General features: G+C 49.6%; 1 protein-coding gene across 1 annotated transcript; it reads left to right on the forward strand.

Moving 5' to 3' along the window:
- Nucleotides 1–2,682: 2,682 nt before the first annotated feature.
- On the forward strand, nucleotides 2,683–26,250 carry LOC132770338 (ubiquitin-like protein 7). The gene is made up of 11 exons (XM_060767214.2): nucleotides 2,683–2,781; nucleotides 4,575–4,820; nucleotides 6,693–6,812; nucleotides 8,578–8,660; nucleotides 10,114–10,198; nucleotides 10,537–10,594; nucleotides 14,564–14,715; nucleotides 15,799–15,848; nucleotides 18,649–18,816; nucleotides 19,041–19,163; nucleotides 25,760–26,250. Exons 1-11 carry the CDS (start codon nucleotides 2,718–2,720, stop codon nucleotides 25,895–25,897), a joined length of 1,287 nt encoding a protein of 428 aa, XP_060623197.2. The 5' UTR covers nucleotides 2,683–2,717; the 3' UTR covers nucleotides 25,898–26,250.
- The last annotated feature ends 402 nt before the right edge of the window (nucleotides 26,251–26,652 follow it).

The following is a 26,652-nucleotide window of genomic DNA, read 5'->3' on the forward strand; positions in this document are numbered from 1 at the left end:
CCTTGTTAGGCCACTGCCCCATAATGAACCCTAGCGTGTCTTTCTGCTGGTCATCCTTGGGGCGTTGACCATGGGCCACTTAGAGCAGCGCTTCTCAACCTGAGGGTCGCGAGGGGGGTGTCCGAGGGATCACCAAAGACCATCAGAAAGTGCAGTGTTTTCTGGCGGCCATGGGGGTTCTGTGTGCCAAGTTTGGCCCAATTCTATCCTTAGTGGGGTTCACAATGCTCTGTGATTGTAGGTGAACTATAAATCCCAGCAACTACAACTCCCGAATACCAAGATCTATTTTCCCCAAACTCCACCAGTGTTCACATTTGGGCATATGGAGTATCTGTGAAATGGCAGGGAAACAGGTTTTGAGGAAAGGAGAGATATTTACCAAGAGACATCCTTTCTGGAGATCAGAAAAGGTACGGCTTTATTTCCAGCTGGCGACTCTGGTGGGACTCGTGTCCCAAAAGCAAAACCCAGAGCCCCCGATCAAGGTGCGGACTGGCCTTTTATAGTCTCCAATCGGAATGAAACAAAGAACATACGTCTTCATACAATCATCATCATCCCTACGTCATCCTGGCATCATAAGAATATCAGGTTCCAACCTCCAACATGCAAAAAGCATGTCTCTGTGTCTTGCTGAAACCAAAGCAAGCATGGAGTGTCCCTCCTCCCTCTTGGCTGTGCTTACAGTCATCCATCAAGAGGCCACTTGGACCTGTCAGAGGTGCTTCTTAGTACCAGTCCATGGCTCCCATTAGGGCTTATCTCTCTCTCCTGGAATGTTTAGATAGCATTGCTGTGCCTGGACACAGCTTGGTTTCCTTACACAGGAGAGAGAGCCTGAATATTCTATGCATTTCAGTGCTTATAAAGTACATATGATTTTTATGCATAAACCAATAAATATATATTTCCAATATCTCCTCATCATCTCTGCCAAATTTGGTCCAGATCCGTCATGGCTTGAGTCCACTGTGCTCTCTGGATGTAGGTGAACTACAACTCCCAAAGTCAAGATCCATGCCTACCAACCCCTTCTAGTGTTTTCTGTTGTTCATGGGAGTTCTGTGTGCCAGGTTTGCTTCCATTCTATCACTGATGGAGTTGAGAATGCTCTTTGATTGTAGTTGAACTATAAATCCCAGCAACCACAACTCCCAAATAATAATAATAATAATAATAATAATAATAAACTTTATTTATACCCCGCCACCACCTCCCCGATGGGGACTCGGAGCAGCTTACATGAGGCCAGGCCCGAACAACAATTACAATGAAGAAAACCAAGACGCAACCAAAAACGCAAACAGTAAACAATAACATCATACCAAACGTTTGGACCACCAAATGCAGCGTTGCCCAAACACGAATCAAGGAACATGAAAGGCACTGTGGACTATTTCAGCCAGAGAAGTCAGCCATAGCAGAGCATAGCAGAGCACCTGAGGAACCAGCCTGGACACAGCATATTATTTGAGAACTCAGACATGCTGCAACAACCACCAGGTCAGACTACACAGAGAAGCCATTGAAATCCACAGGAAGCATTTGGGGAATTTCAACAGAAAGGAGGAAACCATGAAAATGAACACAATCTGGCTACCAGTACTAAAAAACTCTAAAATTAAAACAGCAAAACAACAGAGAGGAAACAATCAGGCACATCTTAACACCTCTCAACAAAAGATTCCCCCAGGCTCAGCCAGGCCATCCACTGCTAACCGAGGTGGTCAGTTGAAACATTCCCACCTAGCTCCAGCAGACAAGAGTCCTTTGTCCCACTCTGGTCATTATTCCAAAGATATATAAACCCAATTTTTCCTACTTCCAACAGACGTCACAACCTCTGAGGATGCTTGCCATACATGCAGGCGAAATGTCAGGAGAGAATGGCCAGATGGCCCGAAAAAACCTACAACAACCCAGTAAATAAATACGAGTTTTGGATAAATATATAAAATATACACTTATATCAAATATATAACACACATATTATATATATATTATATATATATATTATATAATATATATTATATAATATAATTATATTAAAATTATGTTGCTGTTGCTGTTCATTCGTTCAGTCGTCTCCGACTCTTCGTGACCTCATTAAAATTATATTATAATTATATTATATTATATTATATACTTTATATAATATATAATATATATAATAAAATAATTATCACAGAATTAATTCTGTATGGCAAGCAACCTCAGAGGTTGTGAGGTCTGTTGGAAGTAGGAAAATGGATTTATATATCTTTGGAATAATGACCAGGGTGAGACAAAGGACTCTTCTCTGCTGAAGCTAGGTGGGAATGTTTCAACTGACCACCTCCGTTAGCAGTGGATGGCCTGGCAGTGCCTGGGGGAATCTTTTGTTGAGAGGTGATTAGATGTGCCTGATTTTTTGTATTCATTTCGGGAGGGAGTTCAAAGCGCCTTCCTTCCAAGAGGGGGCGCTTCCCATTCAAACCAGCCCCGGGCCTTCGCCGCGCGCGCCCATTGGCCGCCTCCTTTCCCCAGCCCTTCCTTGATTGGCGGAGGCGCAGGGAGCGCTCTGACGTCAGAATAGGAGTCCTTCGCGCCTGCGCGGGGCTGGGGAAAGAACTGCAACTCCCAGCATGCCCCGCTCGGGGCGAGGGGAAGTGACGCCAGCTGCCTAGCCGCGATGCGCGCGCCCCTTCCTCCGCTTCAGAACTACGGCGCCCGGCATGCCTCGCGCGGGCTCAGGGAAGCGCTTCCGGCTGGACCAGGGCCTCGGTGGTAAACAACCAGGTAAGGGGAGGAAAGGGAGGAAAGGGGGGCAGGCGCGGCTCGGCAAGCATCCTCAGAGGTAGCAAGGTCTGCTGGAACTAGAAAAATTGGGTTTATATATCTGTGGAAAGACCAGGGTGGGAGAAAGGACTCTTGTCTGCTGGAGCCAGGTGTGAATGTTTCAGCTGACCACCTTGATTAGCATACAATGGGCTGACTGTGCCTGGAGCAAACTCTTCTTGAAAGGGTCTGTTGGAAGTAGGAAAATTGGGTTTATATATCTTTGGAATGATGACCAGGGTGGGGCAAAGGACTCTTGTCTGCTGGAGATAGGACAATGGGTTTGTATATCTGTGGAATGATGACCAGGGTGGGGCAAAGGACTCTTCTCTGCTGAAGCTAGGGGTGAATGTTTCAGCTGACTACCTTATTTATTTACTTTACTTTACTTTACTTTGCTTATATACCGCTGTTCTCAGCCCGAGAGCGACTCACAGCGGTGTACAACATAGAAGGACAAGGTTCAAAATTCAACACAATCAAAAATATCAGTCTAGCAATAATCAAAAACATCATCAACAAAAACACAACAATATCAAAATACAAAAAGCCATTCGCATCGTCTCATCATCTAAACCACAATCCAGTCTCATTTTCCGTTGTTCCATTCCTGTCGTCATTACCAATCATTGCACTTCTTGTTCAAACGCCCTCCTGAACAGCCAAGTCTTCAATTTCCTGCGGAATACCATCAGGGAAGGAGCCAGTCTGATGTCCACGGGAAGGGCGTTCCACAGCCGAGGAGCCACCACCGAGAAGGCCCTGTCTCTCGTCCCCTCCAGGCGTGCCTGTGTTGCAGGCGGGATCGCGAGCAGGGCCTCCCCGGAAGATCTCAAAGTCCTGGTGGGCTCGTAGGCCGAGATGCGGTCAGATAGGAATCTTGGGCTGGAACTGTTTAGGGCTTTATAGGCCAACGCCAGCACCTTGAATTGAGCCCGGTAGCAAATCGGCAGCCAGTGGAGCTGGTACAACAAGGGCATTGTATGCTCCCTGCGTCCTGCTCCTGTTAGTATCATGGCTGCCGCACGTTGGACCAATTGAAGCTTCCGGCCCGTCTTCAAGGGCAACCCCACGTAGAGAGCGTTGCAGTAGTCTAAACGGGATGTAACCAGAGCGTGGACTACCGTGGCCAAGTCAGACTTCCCGAGGTACGGGAAGTTGTTCATTAGCATTTGAAGGCCTGGCTGAGCCTGGGAAATTCTCTTGCTGAGAGGTGTTAAGATGTGCCTGGTTGTTTCCTCTCTGCTGTTTTGCTGTTGCAATTTTAGAGTTGTTTAATACTGGTAGCCAGATTTTGTTCATTTTCATGGTTTCTTCCTTTCTGTTGAAATTGTCCACATGCTTCTTGTGGATTTCAATGGCTTTACTGAATAGTCTGACATGGTGGTTGTTGGAGTGGTCCAGCATTCACACCTAGCTTTAGCAGAGAAGAGCTCTTTGCCCCACCCCAGCCATTCCACAGATATATAAACCCCTTTTCCTATTTCCAACAGACCTCACTACCTCTGAGGATGCTTGCCATAGATGCAGGCGAAACGTCAGGAGAGAATGCCTCTAGACAGCCCGAAATAACTACAGCAACCCAGTGATTCCGGCCATGAAAGCCTTCGACAATACAGCCTACTGGCTGTTAGGAATTGTGGGAGTTGAAGTCCAAAACACCTGGAGGGAGGGCCGAAGTCTTCCCATGCCTGCTTGAGATCAATGGTGTGGCTGCTTGCGTGACTCTGACGCCCGTGGTGTTCTCTTTCCAGGTTCCGCTTGGAGCCCAGACTGGAGATTTGCGCAGCCGAGCCCCCCCGAGGAGGCCGAGGCCATGTCCCTCTCCGAGTGCTACATTGCGGTCAAGCTGGCCGACCAGCCCTTGGCTCCCAAATCCATCCTGAGGTTGCCGGAGACGGAGCTGGGGGAGTGTCCCCTGGGCGGCTGCAGCATCTCCTACCTCAAGCAGCTCATCACCGGGAAACTACAAGAGTCTGTTCCTGACCCAGAGCTCATCGGTAAGCGGCTAGGCTCACTTGATGCCCCATTGAAGTATGTTTTACGCAGGCTGGCCCCACATAACTGGGACTTGGTGTGGTTAGCAAAAACATCTTTAAAGATGCAAACATTATGCAATAACATAACGAGGCTGCTGTTGATCAATGTCAGACAATTAATCTTACACTATGTCACAAAATTTGGGGGAAAAAAATCTGTTCCTGGTTTGAAAGTATTATTTCCTGCTTAATTGTGTGGTACGTACTTTGAAAGTAGTCGTTATCTTCCAAAATCTTTGTGGCTGCCATTAAAAAAATTCTGTCACGTAGTTTATTAATCAGTACATGAGTTGGTATTGCAATTTGATTTTTGGGCTTGGCCTCTTGTAAGCTGCTCCGAGTCCCTGTTGTTGGGGAGATGGTGGGTATAAATAAAGGTTATTATTATTATTATTATTACTATTATTATTATTATTATTATTATTATTATTATTATTACTATTAATAATATTATTATTGCTCATGCCATGGTCTTCCTCAGTTTTGCTACAGTTCTGAATCATAATGTAAATCTCTGACATGCAGGACGTTTTTTCATTCACTGGAGCAAATTTGGCACAAATAGCCGATACGCCCAAATTTCAATACTAGTGGGATTTGGGGGGGGGGGGGGGGAGGGGGATTGATTTTGTCATTTGGGAGTTGCTGGGATTTATAGTTCACCTACAATCAAAGAGCATTCTCAACTCCACCAACGATGGAATTGAACCAAAGTTGGTACACGGAACTCCCATGACCAACAGAAAACATTGGAAAGCTTTGGTGGGCATTGACCTTGAGTTTGGGAGTTGTAGTTCATCCACATCCAGAGAGCACTGTGGAATCAAACAAAGAAGGATCTGGATCAAACTTGGCACGGATTCTCAATATGCCCACATGTGAACACTGGTGGAGTTTGGGGAAAATAGGCCTTGATATTTGGGAGTTGTAGTTGCTGGGATGTATAGTTCACCTACAGTCAAAGAGCATTCTTAACTGCACCAATGGTAGAATTGGGTCAAACTTCCAACACAGAACCCCCATGTCTTGAAGGGACTCGCTGGCAAGAGCCTCCCTCCAACCTCGCATGCTCCTTTTTCTGACGGTCTTTGGCGACCCCTCCGGCACCCCCTCGCGACCTCCCCAGTTGACCCAACAACCAGGCTGAGAAACACTGACTTTTTTTGTCGTGTCAGGAGCAAGTCGCTTCTGGTGTGAGAGAATTGGCTGTCTGCAAGGATGTTGCCCAGGGGACGCCTGGATGATTTGACATGAGAGAAGCCTCCCACATCAAATCATCCAGGCGTCCCCTGGGCAACGTCCTTGCAGACGGCCAATTCTCTCACACCAGAAGCGACTTGCTCCTAACATGACAAAAAAAAAAAGTCCCCAAGTTAGGAACAAGAGAGGTTCTGTGGGTTTGTTCTTAAGTTGAACTTGTATGTAAGTCGGAACAGGTACATTTCTTAAGTGTATCTGTAGCCAAAAATATTGATTTTTTTTAAAAGTTTTGAGTAGCACAGGGAAGGGTCAGCGCCCCTGAAGCGTTGGCCCTTCTGTCTGCGTCCTGCTCAGATTCCACCTTACTTTCTGTCCCTGTGATAACTGGATTCTGGCTTGTTGTGGAAACAAGGATTGCTGAGAAAGCTTCATTGGAGATAATAATTCTCCCAGGAGTGGATTTCTCTTCCAAGGGGTGGATTTCTCTCCCTTCCTGTCGTCTCACCCCCGTTCTTAACTATGAGTCCTTTGCAAGCCGGATGGTTGTAACTCGGGGACGGCCTGTCTTGGAAGGTAGACGACACCGAATAGATCTCCCGCCCTCCATCATTCTACCCTGAGATCTCTTTTCAGACCTGATCTATTGTGGCCGGAAGCTGCGGGACGACCAAACGCTGGAATTCTACGGCATCCAGTCGGGCTCCACGGTCCACGTCCTCCGAAAGTCGTGGCCGGAACCAGAACAGAAACCAGGTACGGCCCAGTCTCTCCCTGCAAGGTGGGGATATTTGGGGGTTTGGGGGAAGGGGGGGCAGATCGTAGTACAAGCTAGAGGACAGGGGTCGAACTTGTGGCCCTCCAGGTGTTGGGACTCCAACTCCCACAAGCCCTAGCCAGCTTGCCCAATGGCCGGGAATTCTGGGAGCTGGAGTCCAAAGCTGGTGAAAGGCCACAAGTCTGGCACCACCAAACCACAACAACCTTGAAACAGCCAGCCTTCCTTTCCAGGCATTTCCTTTCCTTGAGGAAGTGAACCGTGTCGAGTGAGCCAACTCCATTCGGACCGGGCTCTGCCAGCCACAGCTACAATTGCTGTTTAATGTTGGGCAAAGGGGAAAGGTTTCAATGTATTGTCGAAGGCTTTAAGGGCTGGAATCACTGGGTTGTTGCAGGCGAAACATCAGGAGAGAATGCCTCCAGACCATGGCCATAGAGCCCGAAAAAACCTACAACAACCTGGAAAGGTTTCCCCTTGACATTCAGTCTGGTTGTGTCCGACTCGGGTGTTCATCCCCATTTCTAAGCCGAAGAGCCGGCATTGTCCATAGACATCTCCAAGGTCATGTGGCCATGGGCATGTCTGTCTGTACCGTTACCTTCCCACAGAAGTGGTACCTATTGATCTACTCACATTTGCATGTTTTTGAGGTTGGCAGAAGCTGGTCTTAACAGCAGGAGCTCTCCCCGCTCCCCGGATTAGAACCGCCAACCTTTTGGTCAGCCAGTTCAGCAGCTCAGCGGTTTCACCCGCTGCGCCACCAAGGTCTCCCTTTAATATTATGTAGAGAGAACAATGATCGAACTCAGTTGAGCTGGATCACTGAGATTTCACTGGGTATCTTCGCTATAGATATATAGGTATTTCTCTGTTTTTATCTCTGTTGGACTGCAATCAATCATGTTCGATGAACTAAAAATAGGAAGTGACGTTCTGGTTATTTTTCTAAAGAGATAAACATTGATAGTTCCTTGCGCTCAGGTGAGCCGACGACCATACGAGGCTTGTTTCTATTTCCCCCAATCTCTGGCTTCTGAGAACAGGCGCTTTTGAGGGCTTTAGCACAGCAGGTTAATCCACAATCTGCCAGAACTCTTGCCAACTGGAAGGCTGACAGTTCGAAAGCTGGGTCAGGGTGAGCGCCTGACCTTTAGCCCAGCTCCTGCCGACCTAGCAGTTTGAAAACAAACGTGAGTCGATAAATAGGATTAAAGTGGGGAGGTGTTTTAGGCATGTTGTTTAGATCAGAAAAAAGAGGAAGTTTACAAACCAAGGAAGCTCTTTCTTCTTTGGGAAGGAGACGGGGCGACAGCACCCCCCTGTGGCCAGAACCGAGAACGGCCTCCAAAGGTGCCGAGAGATGGGGAAACGCCTCGGTCTACCTCTGCCTGCTGCCTGCCTTGTCTTTGTGTAATCGGCATTGGTTGACTGCCGTACCTGTGTTCGGGGGTGCGCCCCGAGTCCCCCGCAGGGTGGGAAGGGCGGAATATAAATACTGCAAGTAAATAATAGACAAGGCAGTTGTGCCCAGAGGCTCCCCTTCCTCCTTCCGTGAATGCCGAGTGAGAAATGGCTCCGCGAACTGGCACGCGATGCGCTTCAGCCTGGGGGTGTCCCAAGGCCAAGGGGCCCCCGCTCTGCCTGCCTTGCATTTCTGGGCCTTTGGATCTTGGCGTTATGAGTGGGGTGTTGCCGAGTTATTCTAGCTGATTTCTGACGGTTTCCCTCTTCTGCCCTCAGAACCCGTGGACAAAGTGGCGGCCGTGAGGGAGTTCCGGGTTCTGCACACCGCTTTGCACAGCAGCCCCGTCTTCAGAGACTCGGTGAGTGTCACTGCAAAGATGCCACCAGTTTGTAACGGTTTGTAAAAGAGCCACTACTTTGTAAGGACTTACTAAATTGGTAACACAACTAATTACTTGTAATATTGATTTGGTCTTTCTTCAATGTGTGGTGTGGCTTAACTTGAAAGTATTTGTAACAGAGACTTGGCTTTAGAAGAAACTGTAATAAGTTTATTGAAGTATAGAAGAAGCTTGATGTTTCAATGTTTCTTAACTCTTAGAGGCACATATCTTCAGTGGTTACATTTATAACATTTCATAAAACAGCTCTTGAGAGGACTATTCCTTCCATTAAACAGGTTTTAACCTTATTTTCCTTTAAAATGTGTTTCTTTCTTTAACATATTATTTCAGGTACAAGCTCCTTCTTTGGAAGCTTTTAAACAGAGGCTGGATGGCCATCTGTCAGGGGTGCTTTGAATGCAATGTTCCTGCTTCTTGGCAGAATGGGGTTGGACTGGATGGCCCATGAGGTCTCTTCCAACTCTGGATTCTATGATTCTATGATTCTATTCTTTCCTTATGTTATTTCTGTTGCGATAAAGATTCTTATTAGGGTTTCTCTCACCCTTTTTACTCATACACTAATCTAAATAAGTCAACTTGACCTATCTAACAGGCTAAAAGCCTAAACCCTCCTGATTCTCAACACAGTAGAATCAGCCTTTCCCTGTAGTTCTTAGACTACAGACTACCTCTGGTTCTCAACACACAACCGAACCAGCCTTCCCTGTAGTTCGCTGACTACAGACCAACTGTTTTAAAATGGCTGCCCTGCCAAGTGGCAGTCGGCTCCGCCCCTTTTTCCATGGCAACTCAGCTCAGGGTGAGCTAAGCTGGCTACCATCCCCCCAATTATGCTGGTTTAAATACTTACTCTTTTTAAACACCTATCTATTACTATACATAACTGTAGATTAAAATTTACACTTCACCACAGTCACCAACTCCAGTTTTCCTTTTCATGGGAAGACGGGAAGCATCCGATGGCAGGAGCGCTCATGTTAAAAACACCCCTTCACAGCATTTCTTGCACGCTCTTTCTGTGTTGGGCTGCTGTGAGTTTTCCAGGATGTGTGGCCATGTTCCCGAAGCATTCTCTCCTGACATTTTGCCCACTTCTATGGCAGGCTTCCTCAGAGGTCGAGGGGTGTGCTGGAAACTAGGCATGTGGGGTTTATGTCCAGGGTGGGAGAAAGAACTCTTGTCTGCTTGAAGCAAGTGTGAATATTGCCGTTGGCTCCCTTGGTTAACATTTAATGGCCTTGCAGCTTTAAAGCCTGGCTGGTTGCTGCCTGGGGGAATCCTTTGTTTAGATGTGCCAGCTGGCCCTGATTGATGCAGGCCTGGAACTCCCCTGTGTTTCCCCCTGTGGGTTTCCTTCCAGCCTTTCTTCCTTGCCCACCCTTTCTGGGTTGTTTCCCCCCGGCAGGTCTTCAAGATGCTGGGAAACAAGGAATCCCTGGATCAGATTATAGTCGCTACGCCCGGACTGAGCAGTGACCCCATTGCGTTGGGTGAGTAGCGTCAAACAAGGCTTGGGGTGCAGTTCCAGCAAGGGCAGGGCTTTCAATGGGAGTACCCATCATCATCATCCTCCTCCTGCATCAGCTCCTTGGTTCAGTATATTCCGTTGACAAGTGGAGTGCCCTTGATTGAGTGACGTCTTCAGGGTTGACCTCCGTCACCTGCTTGAGTGGGCGGCAGTTGCCGCAAGCGATGGAGATCCGTTCTCCCGTTGACGCAGATGCAGGGTGGTGGTGCGCATGCGCTCTCTCTCCACGTGATGCTCGGAAGCCGGGCCCGTTCTGGCGCTGCTCACTGTGAGTGGCTTCTGTTTCTGTCTCTCTTGCAGGCGTCTTGCAGGACAAAGACCTCTTCTCTGTGTTTGCTGACCCAACCATGCTGGACACGTAAGTCTGCCCGGCGGCTGAGGCCTCAGCACGTTGTGAGATTGGACGGTGACTTATGACGAGTGTTTTTCTTTTAAAACATATATTCATTCATTCATTAACTGCATTTCTATACCGCTTTTCTCACCCCTGGGGGGACTCAAAGCAGTTTACAACATAATAAATGGCAAATTCAATGCCTCACATACATATAAAAATATCACATATCTAAATCAATAACATATATAACTCTAGGTAAAAACCATTAAAACTATAAAAACATCAAACATAGATATAAGCAAGAAACATTATTGCTGCAATTCACAATATACAGTTGGTCCGCAGTGTAGATCAGGCATGGGCAAACTTTGGACCTCCAAGTATTTTGGACTCCAACTCCCACAATTCCTAACAGCCTCAAGCTCTTTCCTTATTATATGGGTTGTTTGTGGTTCCAACAATATCCTGGAATAGAACGCAAGCCATGAGATCAACCCTCCTGTTCAAGGAACTCCACTGGCTGCCGCTCATTTTCCGGTCCCAATTCAAGGTGCAGGTGCTTACCTACAAAGCCCTAAACGGTTTGGGACCTGCCTACCTGCGTGACCGCATCTCTGTATACGAACCCACACGATCTCTTTGATCATCTGGAGAGGCCCGGCTCGCGATTCCACCTCCATCGCAAGCGCGATTGGTGGAGACGAGGGACAGGGCCTTCTCAGTGGTGGCCCCCCAACTCTGGAACGCTCTCCCTAAGGACATCAGGCAGGCCCCAACGTAGGCAATTTTTAGGAGGAACTTGAAAACGTGGTTGTTCCCAGAATAAGGAAACTCCAAGCAAGAAACTCCAAGCAAGATGTCCCCAAATGCACGCCCCACCCCTCTCCAAATACCTATTGCCCTTTTCACCTTTTCACCTGGTTTTTATTTGTCGTGTCAGAACAACCAGTCAAATTATATTACATTTCTAACAGAACAAAGCAAACAAGCAGATTACAAAATTTGTGAGTATGAGAGTTGATTAAATGTCCTTTGACCAGTCTCTGTCCCCTTGGAGTGCCGCCTCTGGTGTTGCTGCAAGAAGGTCCTCCATGGTGCATCATGTGGAAGAAGGGCTCAGGGTGCATTGCAGCAGGTGGTCAGTGGTTTGCTCCTCTCCACACTCGCATGTCGAGGATTCCACCCTGTAGCCCCATTTCTGAAGGTTGGCTCTGCATCTCATGGTGCCAGAGCACAGTCTGTTCAGTGCCTTCCAGGTCGCCCAGTCCTCTGTGTGCCCAAGGGGGAGTCTCTCATCTGGTATCAGGCATTGGTTGAGGTGCTGGGTTTGAGCCTGCCACTTTTGGGCTCTTGCTTGCTGAGGTGTTCCAGTGAGTGTCTCTGTAGATCTTAGAAAACTATTTCTAGATTTAAGTCGTTGACGTGCTGGCTGATACCCAAACGGGATGAGCTGGAGATGTCTCCGCCTTGGTCCTTTCACTATTGGCTGCTACTTCCTGGCGGATGTCAGGTGGTGCAATACCGGCTAGACAGTGTAATTTCTCCAGTGGTGTAGGGCGCAGACACCCCGTGATAATGCGGCATGTCTCATTAAGAGCCACACGCACTGTTTTAGCGTGGTGAGATGTGTTCTACACTGGGCATGCGTACTCAGCAGCAGAGTAGCACAGCGCAAGGGCAGATGTCTTCACTGTGTCTGGTTGTGATCCCCAGGTTGTGCCAGTCAGCTTTCGTATGATATTGTTTCTAGCACCCACTTTTTGCTTGATGTTCAGGCAGGGCTTCTTGTAGGTCAGAGCCTGGTCACACCCAGCATATTTTAAAATTTTAATTATTACATTTGGCCCTGCCATAGATTTTAATGCGTTGTGGTATGTTGTTAATGTTTATTGCTTTGTTTTGAGTTCATTTGTTGTTGTGTTGTTGTTGTTTTTACTGATGTATGTGGGCTCGGCCTCTTGTAAGCCGCACCGAGTCCTCCGGGAGATGGTTGTTGTTGTTGTTCATTCGTTCAGTCGTCTCCGACTCTTCGTGACCTCATGGACCAGCCCACGCCAGAGCTCCCTGTCGGCCGTCACCACCCCCAGCTCCTTCAAGGTCAATTCACTCAAATAAATAAATAAATTATTATTATTATTATTATTATTATTATTATTATTATTATTATCTCAGCACCAGAATACGCATGCCCGGTGTGGAATACGTCTCACAGTGTTAAAACAGTGGGTGTGGCTCTTAATGGGACAGGACGCCTATGCCCCACACCACTGGAGAAATTATACTGGGTTGTTCTAGAGGCACTCTCTCCTGACGTTTCGCCTGCATCTATGGCAAGCATCCTCAGAGGTAGTGAGGTCTGTTGGAACTAGGAAAAGGGGGTTTATATATCTGTGGAATGACCAGGGTGGGACAAAGGACTCTTCTCTGCTGGAGCTAGGCGTGAATTTTACAACTGACCACCTTAATTAGCACTATCTCTGAGTTTAGCTGGTGTTGCACCACCTGATATTTGTCGAGAAGTAGCAGCCAGTAATGAAGGGACCAAGGCAGTGACATCTCCGTCCCATCCTCTCTTTGGATACCACACAGAAAGCCAACACCTTAAATGAAGAAATAATAATAATGATAATGATAATGATAATGATAATAATTATTAGGCCTGGGTAACAACGGAAAAATTTGTTTCTAAAATCGATTCGTTTTTTGGGGTTTTTTGCGTTTTGATATTTAAAAGAATTCCGAAATTTTCCTTTAAAAAAGTTCGATATTTACGAAATTTCGTAAATGGTAAAAAAAAATTACAAAACAATAACGAAACAATAACGAATCGATTCGTTAATGGCAGCCGCGATCGCGCAATACGCTAAAAAACCTTCTGAAGCTTCCCTCTCCCTCTGTTGTTGACTGTTGGTGTGATATTATAATTTTTTTCCACTAATTAAACAAAAAACAACTATAAAATTTGCCCCAGACATGCGGAAATAATAACGAAATGACCTCAAACCAATAACGAAACGAATACATAACGAAATACGAAGCATTACGAAACGAATTGAAAAATTCGTTTCGTTTTTAAGTTGCTCCAGAATGGTTCGTTATCGCTTCGTTGACAAAAAAAAAAAATAACGATTTTTTAACGAATTACGAATTAACGAAACGAAACCGCCTAGCCCTAATAATTATAATAAAACCTTATTTATATACCGCTCTATCTCCCCAAGGGGACTCAGAGTGGTTCGCAGGAAAAAAATCACAGAACATACAAAGTAAAAAAAATAGTTTTCTAAGATCTACTGAGATACTTGGAGGAACACCTCAGCAAGCAAGAGTCCAAAAGTGGCAGGCTCAAACCCGGAACCTCAATTTGTGGCTGAGACCAGATGAGAAACTCCCTCCTGGGCACACAAAAGAGTGGACGACCTGGAAGGCGCTGAACAGACTGCGCTCTGGCACCACGAGATGCAGAGCCGACCTTCAGAAATGGGGATTCCACAAAGCGGAGTCCACGACAGGCGAGTGCGCGGAAGAGCCAACCACTGACCACCGACTGCAATGCACCCTGAGCACAAGGGAGGACCTTCTCGCAGCCACACCAGAGGCACTCCCCGTGGACAGCTTCTGGTCAGAGGAAATCTAGCAGAATGCCAAGTTTTAAACATTGTTTGTGTTTTTACAGACATTACAACTGTACCCGCAATTCGCTTCTGACGCGATAAACAAGCTCCAGATGCCAACTTTTGGGGGCATAACCCATGTTTTGTATTTGTATTTATTCTTTTGGGTGGTTTGGCTCTTCCGAGGGTGAACCTCCTGACAGAAGGAGTTGTTAGTTGGCAGGAATTCCTGCAGAACTTCCCCATTCGGCACGCCTGAAGCGGAGGGCGTCTGCTCAGTGGGGCGTTGAGGCCGGAGAGCCCCTGAGACCCCAACCCAGCTCCTGAATTGCCTTCTGTGCTTTGCAAGGGTCCCTTCTGCCCTTCTCATCCCTAGGCTCATCCCGACCCACCCGGCCTTGGTGAACGCCATCATCCTGGTCCTGCACTCGGTGGCCGGAAGCACCCCCTTGCCCACCGGGGAGAGCTCCTCGCGCGGCAGCGGCAGCGGCAGTGGCGGGCCTTCCGGCTCCTTCCGGGACATGCCGGGTAAGACTGAGGCCGACAGAGCCCCTGGGAAGGGGTGCCTCCGCGGGGTGGCAGAGGGAGGAGGGAGGAACAAGCAGGTGGATTCGAGTTTAGGGCCCTTCTACACTGCCATGTAAGATCCGGATTATCTGCTTTGAACTGGATTATAGGAGTCCACACTGCCATAGGATCCAGTTCAAAGCAGAATGGGGGACAATGCCTGGCTCAAGAGCAGTACGTGTAAAAAAGATCTTGGGGTCCTCGTGGGGAGGAAGGTAAACATGAGCCAGGAATGTGGTGTGGCGGCAAAAAAAAGCCAATGGGATTTTGGCCTCAGGCATCAAGAGGAGCCTAGTGTCTGGATCTAAGGAAGTAATGCTCCCCATGCTCTATTCCGCCTTGGTTAGACCACTTTACCTGGAATATTGTGTCCAATTCTGGTAGCACAATTCAAGAGAGATATTGACTCTAAGCTGGAATGTGTCCAGAGGAGAGCGACTAAAATGATCGAGGGTCTGGAGAACACGCCCTATGAGGAGCGGCTTGAGGAGCTGGGCATGTTTAGCCTGAAGAAGAGAAGGCTGAGAGGGGATATGATGAGAGCCATGTATCAATATGTGAGAGGAAGCCGCAGGGAGGAGGAGGAGGGAGCAAGCTTGTTTTCTGCTTCCTTGGAGACTAGGACGCAATGGAACAATGGCTTCAAACTACAAGAGAGGAGATTCCACCTGAACATGAGGAAGAACTTCCTGACTGTGAGAGCCGTTCTGCAGTGGAACTCTCTGCCCCGGAGGGAGTGTGGTGGAGGCTCCTTCTTTGGAAGCTTTGAAACAGAGGCTGGATGGCCATCTGTCAGGGGTGATTTGAATGCAATATTCCTGCTTCTTGGCAGAATGGGGTTGGACTGGATGATGGCCCAGGAGGTCTCTTCCCACTCGAGGATTCTAGGATTCTATGAAAGCAGATAATCTGGATCTTCCATGGCAGTGTAGCTGGGGCCGAGTTCTCCACTGCTTTGTGATGCAGAAATCTAATGGGGCCCAGGCTATTATTATCATTATTACTATTATTATTGTTTTCATTCTGCTTTTGTCTCTGGAATAGGTGGCTTTCTGTTTGAAGGTCTTTCGGACGATGAAGATGACTTCCACCAGGTAAGGACAAAAGGGGAGGCCTACATCCCCGAAGCCAGGCGTGGGCAAACGTGGGCCCCTCTGGTGTTTTGGGCTTGATCTTGCCGCTCTCCCGGTGACAGTGCTGGGAGACACACCCTTTGGCCCATAGAGCCCAGTTTAGGGAGTCCAGTTCACTGGGATTTCAGATTTGCACCACCTGCCGGGGCTTTCTTGAGAGCACCTCTTTTTCGGCCTGGGTGAGGGTTGGAGTTTCCACGCAGGGATCTGTCTTGTGGATATTTTGGAAGGGATCTGTGTTTGTTTGCCTTGCTTTGAGGCTGAGAGAGTGTGACTCCCAAGGAAAGCACAATGGGAAGCAGAAAAAGGAAAAGGGGAAAAGATATGAGAAGTGGAAGGGGAGAAAAAAGAGGAAGAAAAACAGCACTCGGCAGAAAAAAGGCTCCAGGCTTTGCAAAACTACAACTCCCAGGATCCCTTTACATTGAGCCATGGCAGTTAAAGCGGTTTCTTCACCCCCTCCCCAAAAACATACACACACATATATATACACACACTGTGTCTGTGTGTGTATTTATGTGAGTGTGTGTGTGTGTGTGTGTGTGTGTGTGTGTGTGTGTGTGTATATATATATATATATATATATATATATATCCAAAAATTACAGAAATAATTACCAAAGGTTTACGTCTGTGATGAGAGAGAGAGAGATGCCTACATACACATATATTCTGAGTGTGTGTTTGTATCCCAAAATTGCTAAAGGTTCGGATCTGTGTTGAGATACAGATAGATAAATTGATAGTTAAATCTCCCAAAATTTCAGAAGGAACTGCCAAAGATTAACACCTGTAATGAGAGAAATAGATAGATATAACAATACATATATAAATAGTTATCTCCCAAAATTACAGGCAAAATACCGAAAGGTTTACGTCTGTGATGAAATAGATTAATAATAATAATAATAATAATAATAATGCGTTATTTGCACACCGTCCTCTCTCCCCAAAGGGACTCAGGGTGGATTACAACAAAAGTAACAGAGTGGCAGGCATTCGGTGCCAAACTGACCATCCCTCTATACCCGGCCTGGGCATGGCCCAACTCCCGGCTGTTGGGAGTTGTGGGAGTGGGAGTCCAGAGCAGCTGAAGGAGGGCCCAAGTCGGCCCAGGCATGCCCTCGGGGCATCAACTCCTCTCGGATCTTGGAAGCGAAGCAGAGCCACTCTCGGGACTGTCTCTGCCGCCGAGCCTAAGCCGAGAGGTTTGCCGCCTTCGGGTTGCTCAGCGAAGGAGCCTCCGGAAGGGCTTCCTCCCACGGTGGCCTCCTCTCTCTCTCTCTCTCTGTCCAAATGTGTCCAGAGGAGGGCGACTCAAATGATCAAGGGTCTGGAGAACAAGCCCTATGAGGAGCGGCTTAGGGAACTGGGCATGTTTAGCCTGAAGAAGAGAAGGCTGAGAGGAGATATGATGAGGGCCATGGATAAATATGTGAGAGGAAGCCACAGGGAGGAGGAGGAGGAGGGAGCAAGCTTGTTTTCTGCTTCCCTGGAGACTAGGACGCAAGGGAACAATGGCTTCAAACTACAAGAGAGGAGATTCCATCTGAACACGAGGAAGAACTTCCTGACTGTAAGAGCCGTTCAGCAGTGGAACTCTCTGCCCCAGGGGGAGTGTGGTGGAGGCTCCTTCTTTGGAGGTGTAACGAAGCGTTAATCCCACCACTTGTCAACCAAAAATGTAAAGAAGCAGCGCTAATCTCACTAGATGCCACCAAAATTATGTGAGGAAGTATTAATCTTCTTTAATGCCACCAATATTCTGTGAGGAACCTTCTTTTAAATATCAATTAAGCTGCCACCAATATGTTTAGAGACGCTGGATTATGTCTCTGTTTATCTTTAGTTGTGCTGTGAGGTGATTTTGGTAGTGTGGAATGCACCAAGCATAAAAGCCATGGAGGAGGCAGGTTTGAAATACAAAGAGAACAAGATTTATTGTTAACAGAACGTAATTGTTGCAGTTTTGAGAATTTGAACTTGGCACAAGGCTTGATGTTACAAAATGGCTGGTTTGAGATACATGCTTCTGATGATACAATTCTACAAACTTCTTCTTAGTGAAGTGCTTATACTACTTCAGAGTTCCCTATTGTGAATGTCCACACTGTTTGCCCTATACTCGGAACAAACCACTGATCACCAGTCTTTCCTTACTGGCAATCCTGAAGACCCCCTCTGTTAGATTCTTTTAACCTAAGCAATCTAACAAGGTAACATCTTCAGCTCTCTTGCTGAAGAAATATTCACAAATTCTAGGAACTGCTGAATTCTCACAGCTTCACAACCACAGAGCCCTAACTGACTCTCCTCTTCCCCGGGTCTCCTCCACCGGACTCAACTACTTTCCCCAGAGTCCTTTCTTGACTCTGCTATTTCCCAGAGCCCTTAACTGGCTCTGCTCTTCTCCGGGTCTCCTCCACCGGACTGGAGCTTAACTGCCACTTTCAAACCTTTTACTCCTTTAGCTCCGCCCACCTCCTCTGCTGCCTTGTCTTGTCACCATGGCAACCTATCCCTCACAGCTAGGCCATGGCAACAAATGTAAACCACAAATACAGTTTAAACACATTATAAATAACACTTTATAATAAACACATCTCTACAGGAGGCTTTTAAACAGAGGCTGGGTGGCCATCTGTCAGGGGTGCTTTGAATGCAATATTCCTGCTTCTTGGCAGAATGGGGCTGGACTGGAGGATGGCCCAGGAGGTCTCCTCCAACTCTAGGATTCTAGGATTCTCTCTCTCTGTCCGCAGAGCACCAGGTCCACTCCTTCCAGCAGCACTTCCGGCTCCCGCCCGGCCTCCCTCGGCTACACGGGAGCGGCAGGACCCCGGCCCATCACGCAGAGCGAACTGGCGACCGCCCTGGCCCTGGCCAGCACCCCCGAAAGCAGCTCCCACACCCCCACCCCCGGGACGCAGGTGAGGGAAGGGCCAGGAGGCGGCGTGGGGCAGAAGCAGGGGGTGCCGCTTCCAGAACTCTGCGGACAGGGGTTTTTTTTGGGGGGGGGGGGGTCCTAAAACGATCTCTCCTCACTCTCGATCCAAGCAGTAACAAGGTGGAAACACTCATGCATGGCCACTCATCCCACTAAGCGCTTGCTGTCTCTTCTCACATCAGCCGCACTCTTCCCTTCTTTCCGCAGGGACATTCTTCGGGCACGTCCCCAATGTCCTCCAGCGTCCAGTCGGGAACGCCCATCACCAACGACCTCTTCAGCCAGGCCTTGCAACATGCCCTGCAGGCCTCCGGGCAGCCAAACCTGCAGGTCAGTCCGTCCGTACGTCCGTCCGTCCGTCAGCGCTTCCGAACTGCGCTGTGTGAATGTGGGCAAAGCGGGACTTAGGAAAGGATCTATATCAGAGGGTATACAAAATCTGAACTAATGATTACCCAGAGAAAGGCTAAAACAAGAAAGGGAAAGGTTAAAGGTGCCAGAGAAGCCGCGAGAGGGCGAGGGCAGTGGCGCCGGCCTTCTTCCTTCCTTCCTTCCTTCTCTTCCTCTCCTTCCTTCCTTCCTTCCTTCCTTCCTTCCTTCCTTCCTTCCTTCCTTCCTTCCTTCTTTCTCTTCCTTCCTTCTCTTCCTCTCCTTCCCTCTCTCGCTTTGCTCCCAACGGCGGTGGACAAGCTTCAAGAGGGTGAGGCCAATGGCTCTGGTCTCTTTCTTTCTTTCCTTCCTTCCTTCCTTCCTTCCTTCCTTCCTTCCTTCTTTCCTTCCTTCTCTCCCTCTCCTTCCCTCTCTCACTCTCCTCCAACAACACTGGAGAAGCTGTGAGAGGGCGAGGGCAGTGGCGCTGGTCTCCTTCCTTCCTTCCTTCCTTCCTTCCTTCCTTCCTTCCTTCCTTCCTTCTCTTCCTCTCCTTCCCTCTCTCGCTTTGCTCCCAACGGCGGTGGACAAGCTTCAAGAGGGTGAGGCCAATGGCTCTGGTCTCTTTCTTTCTTTCCTTCCTTCCTTCCTTCCTTCCTTCCTTCCTTCCTTCCTTCCTTCCTTCCTTCTTTCCTTCCTTCTCTCCCTCTCCTTCCCTCTCTCACTCTCCTCCAACAACACTGGAGAAGCTGTGAGAGGGCGAGGGCAGTGGCGCTGGTCTCCTTCCTTCCTTCCTTCCTTCCTTCCTTCCTTCCTTCCTTCCTTCCTTCCTTCCTTCCTTCTCTTCCTCTCCTTCCCTCTCTCGCTTTGCTCCCAACGGCGGTGGACAAGCTTCAAGAGGGTGAGGCCAATGGCTCTGGTCTCTTTCTTTCTTTCCTTCCTTCCTTCCTTCCTTCCTTCCTTCCTTCCTTCCTTCCTTCCTTCCTTCTTTCCTTCCTTCTCTCCCTCTCCTTCCCTCTCTCACTCTCCTCCAACAACACTGGAGAAGCTGTGAGAGGGCGAGGGCAGTGGCGCTGGTCTCCTTCCTTCCTTCCTTCCTTCCTTCCTTCCTTCCTTCCTTCTCTTCCTCTCCTTCCCTCTCTCGCTTTGCTCCCAACGGCGGTGGACAAGCTTCAAGAGGGTGAGGCCAATGGCTCTGGTCTCTTTCTTTCTTTCCTTCCTTCCTTCCTTCCTTCCTTCCTTCCTTCCTTCCTTCCTTCCTTCCTTCTTTCCTTCCTTCTCTCCCTCTCCTTCCCTCTCTCACTCTCCTCCAACAACACTGGAGAAGCTGTGAGAGGGCGAGGGCAGTGGCGCTGGTCTCCTTCCTTCCTTCCTTCCTTCCTTCCTTCCTTCCTTCCTTCCTTCTCTTCCTCTCCTTCCCTCTCTCGCTTTGCTCCCAACGGCGGTGGACAAGCTTCAAGAGGGTGAGGCCAATGGCTCTGGTCTCTTTCTTTCTTTCTTTCCTTCCTTCCTTCCTTCCTTCCTTCCTTCCTTCCTTCCTTCTTTCCTTCCTTCTCTCCCTCTCCTTCCCTCTCTCACTCTCCTCCAACAACACTGGAGAAGCTGTGAGAGGGCGAGGGCAGTGGCGCTGGTCTCCTTCCTTCCTTCCTTCCTTCCTTCCTTCCTTCCTTCCTTCTCTTCCTCTCCTTCCCTCTCTCGCTTTGCTCCCAACGGCGGTGGACAAGCTTCAAGAGGGTGAGGCCAATGGCTCTGGTCTCTTTCTTTCTTTCCTTCCTTCCTTCCTTCCTTCCTTCCTTCCTTCCTTCCTTCTTTCCTTCCTTCTCTCCCTCTCCTTCCCTCTCTCACTCTCCTCCAACAACACTGGAGAAGCTGTGAGAGGGCGAGGGCAGTGGCGCTGGTCTCCTTCCTTCCTTCCTTCCTTCCTTCCTTCCTTCCTTCCTTCCTTCCTTCCTTCCTTCCTTCCTTCTCTTCCTCTCCTTCCCTCTCTCGCTTTGCTCCCAACGGCGGTGGACAAGCTTCAAGAGGGTGAGGCCAATGGCTCTGGTCTCTTTCTTTCTTTCCTTCCTTCCTTCCTTCCTTCCTTCCTTCCTTCCTTCCTTCTTTCCTTCCTTCTCTCCCTCTCCTTCCCTCTCTCACTCTCCTCCAACAACACTGGAGAAGCTGTGAGAGGGCGAGGGCAGTGGCGCTGGTCTCCTTCCTTCCTTCCTTCCTTCCTTCCTTCCTTCCTTCCTTCCTTCCTTCCTTCCTTCCTTCTCTTCCTCTCCTTCCCTCTCTCGCTTTGCTCCCAACGGCGGTGGACAAGCTTCAAGAGGGTGAGGCCAATGGCTCTGGTCTCTTTCTTTCTTTCCTTCCTTCCTTCCTTCCTTCCTTCCTTCCTTCTTTCCTTCCTTCTCTCCCTCTCCTTCCCTCTCTCACTCTCCTCCAACAACACTGGAGAAGCTGTGAGAGGGCGAGGGCAGTGGCGCTGGTCTCCTTCCTTCCTTCCTTCCTTCCTTCCTTCCTTCCTTCCTTCCTTCTCTTCCTCTCCTTCCCTCTCTCGCTTTGCTCCCAACGGCGGTGGACAAGCTTCAAGAGGGTGAGGCCAATGGCTCTGGTCTCTTTCTTTCTTTCCTTCCTTCCTTCCTTCCTTCCTTCCTTCCTTCCTTCCTTCCTTCCTTCCTTCTTTCCTTCCTTCTCTCCCTCTCCTTCCCTCTCTCACTCTCCTCCAACAACACTGGAGAAGCTGTGAGAGGGCGAGGGCAGTGGCGCTGGTCTCCTTCCTTCCTTCCTTCCTTCCTTCCTTCCTTCCTTCCTTCCTTCCTTCTCTTCCTCTCCTTCCCTCTCTCGCTTTGCTCCCAACGGCGGTGGACAAGCTTCAAGAGGGTGAGGCCAATGGCTCTGGTCTCTTTCTTTCTTTCCTTCCTTCCTTCCTTCCTTCCTTCTTTCCTTCCTTCTCTCCCTCTCCTTCCCTCTCTCGCTCTCCTCCAACAACACTGGAGAAGCCGTGAGAGGGCGAGGGCAGTGGCGCTGGTCTCCTTCCTTCCTTCCTTCCTTCCTTCCTTCCTTCCTTCCTTCCTTCCTTCCTTCCTTCCTTCCTTCCTTCCTTCTCTTCCTCTCCTTCCCTCTCTCGCTTTGCTCCCAACGGCGGTGGACAAGCTTCAAGAGGGTGAGGCCAATGGCTCTGGTCTCTTTCTTTCTTTCCTTCCTTCCTTCCTTCCTTCCTTCCTTCCTTCCTTCCTTCCTTCCTTCCTTCTTTCCTTCCTTCTCTCCCTCTCCTTCCCTCTCTCACTCTCCTCCAACAACACTGGAGAAGCTGTGAGAGGGCGAGGGCAGTGGCGCTGGTCTCCTTCCTTCCTTCCTTCCTTCCTTCCTTCCTTCCTTCCTTCTCTTCCTCTCCTTCCCTCTCTCGCTTTGCTCCCAACGGCGGTGGACAAGCTTCAAGAGGGTGAGGCCAATGGCTCTGGTCTCTTTCTTTCTTTCCTTCCTTCCTTCCTTCCTTCCTTCCTTCCTTCCTTCCTTCCTTCCTTCTTTCCTTCCTTCTCTCCCTCTCCTTCCCTCTCTCACTCTCCTCCAACAACACTGGAGAAGCTGTGAGAGGGCGAGGGCAGTGGCGCTGGTCTCCTTCCTTCCTTCCTTCCTTCCTTCCTTCCTTCCTTCCTTCCTTCCTTCCTTCCTTCTCTTCCTCTCCTTCCCTCTCTCGCTTTGCTCCCAACGGCGGTGGACAAGCTTCAAGAGGGTGAGGCCAATGGCTCTGGTCTCTTTCTTTCTTTCTTTCCTTCCTTCCTTCCTTCCTTCCTTCCTTCCTTCCTTCCTTCCTTCCTTCTTTCCTTCCTTCTCTCCCTCTCCTTCCCTCTCTCACTCTCCTCCAACAACACTGGAGAAGCTGTGAGAGGGCGAGGGCAGTGGCGCTGGTCTCCTTCCTTCCTTCCTTCCTTCCTTCCTTCCTTCCTTCCTTCCTTCCTTCCTTCCTTCCTTCTCTTCCTCTCCTTCCCTCTCTCGCTTTGCTCCCAACGGCGGTGGACAAGCTTCAAGAGGGTGAGGCCAATGGCTCTGGTCTCTTTCTTTCTTTCTTTCCTTCCTTCCTTCCTTCCTTCCTTCCTTCCTTCCTTCCTTCCTTCTTTCCTTCCTTCTCTCCCTCTCCTTCCCTCTCTCACTCTCCTCCAACAACACTGGAGAAGCTGTGAGAGGGCGAGGGCAGTGGCGCTGGTCTCCTTCCTTCCTTCCTTCCTTCCTTCCTTCCTTCCTTCCTTCCTTCCTTCCTTCCTTCCTTCTCTTCCTCTCCTTCCCTCTCTCGCTTTGCTCCCAACGGCGGTGGACAAGCTTCAAGAGGGTGAGGCCAATGGCTCTGGTCTCTTTCTTTCTTTCCTTCCTTCCTTCCTTCCTTCCTTCCTTCCTTCCTTCCTTCCTTCTTTCCTTCCTTCTCTCCCTCTCCTTCCCTCTCTCACTCTCCTCCAACAACACTGGAGAAGCTGTGAGAGGGCGAGGGCAGTGGCGCTGGTCTCCTTCCTTCCTTCCTTCCTTCCTTCCTTCCTTCCTTCCTTCCTTCCTTCCTTCCTTCTCTTCCTCTCCTTCCCTCTCTCGCTTTGCTCCCAACGGCGGTGGACAAGCTTCAAGAGGGTGAGGCCAATGGCTCTGGTCTCTTTCTTTCTTTCCTTCCTTCCTTCCTTCCTTCCTTCCTTCCTTCCTTCCTTCCTTCCTTCTTTCCTTCCTTCTCTCCCTCTCCTTCCCTCTCTCACTCTCCTCCAACAACACTGGAGAAGCTGTGAGAGGGCGAGGGCAGTGGCGCTGGTCTCCTTCCTTCCTTCCTTCCTTCCTTCCTTCCTTCCTTCCTTCCTTCTCTTCCTCTCCTTCCCTCTCTCGCTTTGCTCCCAACGGCGGTGGACAAGCTTCAAGAGGGTGAGGCCAATGGCTCTGGTCTCTTTCTTTCTTTCTTTCCTTCCTTCCTTCCTTCCTTCCTTCCTTCCTTCCTTCCTTCCTTCCTTCTTTCCTTCCTTCTCTCCCTCTCCTTCCCTCTCTCACTCTCCTCCAACAACACTGGAGAAGCTGTGAGAGGGCGAGGGCAGTGGCGCTGGTCTCCTTCCTTCCTTCCTTCCTTCCTTCCTTCCTTCCTTCCTTCCTTCCTTCTCTTCCTCTCCTTCCCTCTCTCGCTTTGCTCCCAACGGCGGTGGACAAGCTTCAAGAGGGTGAGGCCAATGGCTCTGGTCTCTTTCTTTCTTTCCTTCCTTCCTTCCTTCCTTCCTTCCTTCCTTCCTTCCTTCCTTCTTTCCTTCCTTCTCTCCCTCTCCTTCCCTCTCTCACTCTCCTCCAACAACACTGGAGAAGCTGTGAGAGGGCGAGGGCAGTGGCGCTGGTCTCCTTCCTTCCTTCCTTCCTTCCTTCCTTCCTTCCTTCCTTCCTTCCTTCTCTTCCTCTCCTTCCCTCTCTCGCTTTGCTCCCAACGGCGGTGGACAAGCTTCAAGAGGGTGAGGCCAATGGCTCTGGTCTCTTTCTTTCTTTCCTTCCTTCCTTCCTTCCTTCCTTCCTTCCTTCCTTCTTTCCTTCCTTCTCTCCCTCTCCTTCCCTCTCTCACTCTCCTCCAACAACACTGGAGAAGCTGTGAGAGGGCGAGGGCAGTGGCGCTGGTCTCCTTCCTTCCTTCCTTCCTTCCTTCCTTCCTTCCTTCCTTCCTTCCTTCTCTTCCTCTCCTTCCCTCTCTCGCTTTGCTCCCAACGGCGGTGGACAAGCTTCAAGAGGGTGAGGCCAATGGCTCTGGTCTCTTTCTTTCTTTCTTTCCTTCCTTCCTTCCTTCCTTCCTTCCTTCCTTCCTTCCTTCCTTCTTTCCTTCCTTCTCTCCCTCTCCTTCCCTCTCTCACTCTCCTCCAACAACACTGGAGAAGCTGTGAGAGGGCGAGGGCAGTGGCGCTGGTCTCCTTCCTTCCTTCCTTCCTTCCTTCCTTCCTTCCTTCCTTCCTTCTCTTCCTCTCCTTCCCTCTCTCGCTTTGCTCCCAACGGCGGTGGACAAGCTTCAAGAGGGTGAGGCCAATGGCTCTGGTCTCTTTCTTTCTTTCCTTCCTTCCTTCCTTCCTTCCTTCCTTCCTTCCTTCCTTCCTTCCTTCTTTCCTTCCTTCTCTCCCTCTCCTTCCCTCTCTCGCTCTCCTCCAACAGCACTGGAGAAGCCGTGAGAGGGCGAGGGCAACGGCGCTGGTCTCCTTCCTTCCTTCCTTCCTTCCTTCCTTCCTTCCTTCCTTCCTTCCTTCCTTCCTTCCTTCCTTCCTTCTCTCCCTCCCTTTCCCTCTCTTGCTCCTTCCTCCGACGGTGGCACGCACCCCCTGGCTGTGGACATTATTTTGGGTCTCGCAACCCACAGGCTGTGAACCACTGCCCTAGGTCTCTAAGCGGGGAGAAGCTGATCCTCCTGCATTAAAACATGACTGTGTTGTCCTCTGAGGGACGGCTTCCTCAAAAGGGGTTCCACCTTGAGACTGAAAGCTTGTTTGTTTACCTCAGCCATGGTTTGGGCCTTTGCCGTGGTCATGCTCACGGCCCACTCACCCCCCCCTCTCTCCCCTCCCTCTCCTCGCTCCCTTCCTTCCTTCCAGAGCCAGTGGCAGCCTCAGTTGCAGCAGCTGCGAGACATGGGCATCCACGACGACGAGCTGAGCCTCCGCGCCTTGCAAGCCACCGGAGGAGACATCCAGGCTGCCCTGGAGCTCATCTTTGCCGGAGGAGCCCCATAGCACCCCCTTCCTCCCCTTCCTGCCTCAAGAGGTTCCCCAGAAGACCCTCCTGGCCACGCCGTGGATGCTGCTTGGTGGTGCCGCTCTTCTGCCCTATTCTCTCCCATCATCGTGGCTACGCTTCCTCATTTCGCTAGGATGGGAACGATATCAACGGTAACCAAAGCCACGCGATAGTTCTCCCATCGGTCTGGAGCACAGAAGACTGCCTGCTGAAGGAGGGCGTGAGGCAGCTGCAGAGAAATGCCTGTTCCTTCGAGGCCTCACGCAACCCGCTTGCTTCCAGTATCAGTTTGTGGCTCTCCCAGCCTCGGCCGCTTTTGTCCAGCGCATTAAAGCCTTCCTGTCCCTTCTGTTCCGCGTTGTCATTCGGGCTTCGCGTGGCGCAGGGAAGATGGAGGGCTGCGTTTAGCGCCAGGATCCGTGGGCGCCGAGCAGACAGGTGGCGGATGCCCTGAAACACGGGTGGGGCATTCCAGGTGGCGAGAGGGAGGGTCTGCTTTCATAATCAGAATAATAATAATAATAATAATAATAATAATAATAATAATTTATTCTCCAAGGGTCTGGAGAACAAGCCCTATGAGGAGCGGCTTAGGGAACTGGGCATGTTTAGCCTGAAGAAGAGAAGACTGAGAGGAGACATGATAGCCATGTATAAATATGTGAGAGGAAGCCACAGGGAGGAGGAGGAGGGAGCAAGCTTGTTTTCTGCTTCCTTGGAGACTAGGATGCAATGGAACAATGGCTTCCAA

This window comes from Anolis sagrei, chromosome 3, assembly GCF_037176765.1.
Source record: "Anolis sagrei isolate rAnoSag1 chromosome 3, rAnoSag1.mat, whole genome shotgun sequence".
Taxonomy (NCBI): domain Eukaryota; kingdom Metazoa; phylum Chordata; class Lepidosauria; order Squamata; family Dactyloidae; genus Anolis; species Anolis sagrei.

Coding starts and splice junctions, on each gene's coding strand:
- LOC132770338 (XM_060767214.2), top strand. CDS start 2,718: ATGCCTCGCGCGGGCTCAGGGAAGCGCTTCCGGCTGGACCAGGGCCTC. Junction 2,782..4,574: donor CCTCGGTGGTAAACAACCAG/GTAAGGGGAGGA, acceptor TTCTCTTTCCAG/GTTCCGCTTGGAGCCCAGAC. Junction 18,817..19,040: donor CCCCCACCCCCGGGACGCAG/GTGAGGGAAGGG, acceptor TTCTTTCCGCAG/GGACATTCTTCGGGCACGTC.